The sequence below is a fragment of the Chlamydotis macqueenii genome, chromosome 20 (assembly GCF_036417535.1).
Source record: "Chlamydotis macqueenii isolate bChlMac1 chromosome 20, bChlMac1.mat, whole genome shotgun sequence".
Taxonomy (NCBI): Eukaryota; Metazoa; Chordata; class Aves; order Otidiformes; family Otididae; genus Chlamydotis; species Chlamydotis macqueenii.
Window position 1 is genome coordinate 11,090,155 of NC_141575.1, and position 4,110 is coordinate 11,094,264.

At 54.7% G+C, this 4,110-nt stretch overlaps 1 protein-coding gene and 2 non-coding genes across 3 annotated transcripts; all 3 read right to left on the reverse strand.

Annotated features, from left to right (window-relative positions):
* Nucleotides 1-1,299: 1,299 nt before the first annotated feature.
* On the reverse strand, nt 1,300-4,045 carry RPL12 (ribosomal protein L12). The gene is made up of 7 exons (XM_086763490.1): nt 3,891-4,045; nt 3,726-3,799; nt 3,356-3,454; nt 2,560-2,641; nt 1,977-2,063; nt 1,476-1,588; nt 1,300-1,390 (listed from the first exon to the last, which is right to left on the reverse strand). The coding sequence occupies exons 1-7, from the start codon at nt 3,925-3,927 to the stop codon at nt 1,385-1,387; spliced, it is 498 nt and encodes a 165-aa protein (XP_086619616.1). The 5' UTR covers nt 3,928-4,045; the 3' UTR covers nt 1,300-1,384.
* On the reverse strand, nt 2,209-2,337 carry LOC147598271 (small nucleolar RNA SNORA65). The gene has a single exon (XR_015260780.1). It is a non-coding gene; the product is annotated as a small nucleolar RNA SNORA65 (small nucleolar RNA).
* Nucleotides 2,795-2,923, reverse strand: LOC147598272 (small nucleolar RNA SNORA65). Its single transcript, XR_015260781.1, has one exon. It is a non-coding gene; the product is annotated as a small nucleolar RNA SNORA65 (small nucleolar RNA).
* Nucleotides 4,046-4,110: the final 65 nt, after the last annotated feature.

Genomic DNA, 4,110 nt, shown 5'->3' on the forward strand with positions numbered 1-4,110 from the left:
GAAAATCCAGCCTTTGCTGGAAATAGAACAAGGTTTCCCCCGGATCTTTGGAGAACCTTGGCTCTACCCACACCCCCCAGCCACACCTAACAGCTTGACAGAGCTTTCCAGTGCGAGAACCAGGTGTCAACCACTGAAGTACAACGATTTCAAGCATCAAGCCAGAAACATCTGATCCTCCAGGTTAGGTAGGAAAGTGTGCTAGAGCTGAGCTTCGGTTTCTTGTATCCTCATTGGGCAAGATCCCTAAGCTGGTGTGTGCAAGGCCCTCCTGAAGGGAGGGCTTTTTTTTCCAAAAAAAGCGCTCATTTGGAATAAGCAGGGCTAAATCCTCACCGTGTTTTTCAACAGCTGTACTTAGATTCCTACCCAAATCCATACCATAATGGGCACGGACACCTTACTGGCAGGTTTCCTAGCAGCTCATCAGCAGGCTAAGCTGGCACTCCCGCTCCCGCAGGAACAGCCGGAATACTCACAGCTAAACAAGTTTTGTTGCCCAGCCAGGTTTTAGGATCCATTTCTTGCCAAGCAGCAGCACTGGATTTACAGTGAAATACCAACACTTAAACTGCTTTTTCTTTCAGAGAATACACCAGGACCTGGAACATAGTATGTAGAGAGGAGCTACACGGCTCACTGACCCCATACCCCAGTACCACCAGTTCAAGGAACCAGGAGATCCAAGAAACGAGGCTGGGCCCTGTACGACTCTCTGAAGCAGAGAATCACACAGTTTCACTCACAACCAACACTTGCTCCTCTCCAGCGATGAAATAAAGCACAAAAGAAATTCATCGCCAGAACCAGAATGTGTGTACTTGTCCTCATCACCAGAAGAAAATCCAGCGTCCTCTGTGCCAAGCTAGGAGAAAAAGCCAAACAAGGAATCCAGTCTGTTCTACAACCGAGAGCCCCACGTTGCCACCTAGGCCAGAGATTCCTCCTGTAGTTAAGGGCAGGAGGAAAGGCCGAGTACACGCTGCCAGGCACACATGGGTATTCCCTGCTGGCTCCTGCGGTCCCTGGGAACACTGACTGAACAGCCGCACCTCCTATTTCATTTCCAACAGGGACACAGTGTCTGGGAGTGCTGGCTTGAGGCCACTCCACCTCTCTAAGCTCAGTGTCACTGCAAGGAAGTTATTTCAGGGCAGCAAATGGGAAATGAACGTCTTCCAGCTTTAAAGTTTGCGTAAGAACCATCACCTTGGTTGACGCAGAGGGCAGGTGGTCCCCAGCCAAGAACCCCTACTGACACAGCACAGGACAAGGACACACTAAGCCAGCAACACTGTCTGCAGACAACTGGGTCTTTTATTAAGTATTTAAGGTGCTACAAAAACTTAAGAAGCCTTCATATGGCAACTTCTTTTTTGCAGTCTTAGCTCTGTTGAAAGAAGCAGATTCAGCTCATTAGTAGAGAGTCTCTTAGTAAATAACACAGCAAGTTTCAGTCAGAAAGGAGTACTTACAGCTGGGCACTCAATTGCACCACTGTTGATGTCATCAATGATATCATGTGGGTGCCTGCCATCGATGCTGCAGCCCACAGACTGGGCAGTTCCAAGAATCTCCTTGATCGTCCCTGCAATGGGAAGAGACAGCTTGTCAGAGCTTTACCACAGGAAAACACTTTGAGGAACACACGGTGAACTCAACTCTTCACAGCCCTCAGGGGTCCCTCCCGCCACGATTTGCCACTTAAGCCAGGTCTAGCGTACTGGTTTCCAGGGAACGCACCAGAAAGCGCCACACGCACTGCTCACCATCCTGTACTGCCTTCACCAGAAGCTGTGAGGCTGGCTGCCCGCTGCCAGCACAAGGTTGTTCCTGTGGTGCTCAGTGCCCAGACCAAGCCACAGCAGGAGCTCCACCACACCACAGCTACAGGGCCCTCCCAGGAACTGGGCAAACCTGGTTCAGGCACTCTGGGCAAGCAGAGGACGCAGTGCAACCCCAGCACCAGTACTTACCCGAGAGCTCTCGGGCCAGGGATCTGTGCCGCATCTGCCGCGCAATGTTCACGATCTCATCAAAGCTGACACTGCCACTGTGCTTAACTGTGAAGGAAAGCAGTGGCACCAGTGAGCTCAGGCAAACACAGCCACTTCCAGCTCCCCGTGCTTCGTTAGAGAAGCAGCATTCCCAGCGCTCAGACCACACGGAAAGCTGAGTTTACAGCTACAGCAGGGCTGCGATCAGCACGCCTGTTCCCAGACTTCGGCACAAAGTTACCCACATGAAGAATAACTCTGTTTCCTAAGTTAGCATTTTCTGTCAGCTCACCTCTGGACTGTACTAGTCACTGCATCACAAGACAGGTACAGTGGCGGGGAGCTCTTCTACCCCATCTTCCAAAAAACTGGCTGGTTTCTTCCAAGAAAGAACAGTACTTCCAAGTGCTGTCTGTACTCTGACACTTAAGGAATGCTGGCTGTTCAGGACACAGCCCCACGGCACCTCTTTGCCAGGGTATGCTGAATAATCTAGATGCATGTACCTGCTCCCCCCTTAGCCCCAGAACACATTCAGAAGTAAAGCCAGATGAGAACTTACTGTTTTTCTGCTTCTTCCTGTCACGAGGAGGCTCCTTCAGAGCTTTGATAATCAGAGCAGAGGCAGAAGGAACAACCTCTATCTAAATGAAAAGAGATTAATTTTTCCCCCCTCTAAGCAGAACTGGGTAGCTAATGAAGACATTCAACCAAGCAGTCAGTGCCTGGACAGCTAATTGCCAGAGCACTGCGTTTTCAGTTAGTTCACTAGCACACACGGCCTTTTTGTGACACAAACGTGTTCCCAGCCTTTCGGCACAGGCCTCCCCACAAGCAGAAGAGGACTGCTTCCTAGACTGGGGCTTCCTCTCAGCTCACCACTGGAATATACCAGCCACAGAATTCAGGACAGGTATAGTGGCAGGTGGCTATGGGATTAGTTACGGAGGGCTTTTGTAATTTCTGTGTTGCTTGAAATATTTTTTTTTCCCCTGATCAAATGTTTTGTGGGAGGAACAATTTATCTGCAACAGGACAAAAGACCGACTTCCACATGCAAGTGATCTCCTCCCATCACTCACAGGCTGGGAACCTTCCGCCTGGCAAGCTCCAGGCTGCATACACACACACAACCACTGCCAGATTCGAGCCAAGGGCGCTCAGAAGGCTCACACGGGTGTTTTAAGGTCTTTCCCAGAAGACCCCCACACACTCGCTGTGTGGCACTCATTTTATCCACCTCGGAAGGATGAAGGGCTGAGTCGACCCTGCCGGGATTTCAGCCTGTGGTTCCAGCAAGCAGAGCACATTGTGCTCGACGCTCGCACCACAAAGCCATCCCTTCTGGCGTTTAGTACCTGAGCTTGCCTGTTCTGGATGGTGAGCTTCACCGTGATCCTCAGCCCCTTCCAGTCACCCGTGGCCTTGGCAATGTCATCACCGACCTTCTTGGGGGACTGAGGAGAAAAAGAGACGTTACAGTCACAGAGCCAGCACCTGGATCACAGCAGCGCATCCCCGTACTCCAACCTACAGCGTTTCTCCGTTACATCGCTAAAAACCTTCTCCTCCCCCAGGCCGACCGGCAGCCGCCGCCCGCCGCACACCGGGACAGGCTTCCCCCCGCGCCGCCGCCTCCCGCTCCGGCCCCACCTCCCCGCCCCGTCCCCTTCGCAAGCGACCGCGCCCGCCGCCCCGCCAGGCCGCCCCCGGTGCCGCGGTACGTACCAGGCCGAGGGGGCCGATCTTGGGGGCCAGGGCGGAGGTGGCGCCGACCTCCCCGCCGGTGCAGCGCAGGTACACTGCGGGCACAGCAACGCGCGTCAGCCCCGCTCCCCCGGGCCCGGCCCGCCCGCTTCCCCCCCCTCCCGCCGCCCCCCGCCCGGCACGTACCGACTTTGATCTCGTTGGGGTCGAATTTGGGCGGCATGGCGGCGGCGCCGGGCGCGGATGGCGGCGGATGGCGCGCGCGCTCGGTGCGGCCTGGCGGGGCGGCGGAAAAGGCTGGGGGGCTGCGCGCGCACCGGATATACCCGCCGAGATCTCGCGAGAGGCCGCGCGCGGGGCGGGCGCTGCGGGACGCTTGGGCGGAACTCTACGGTGGGGGAGGGGC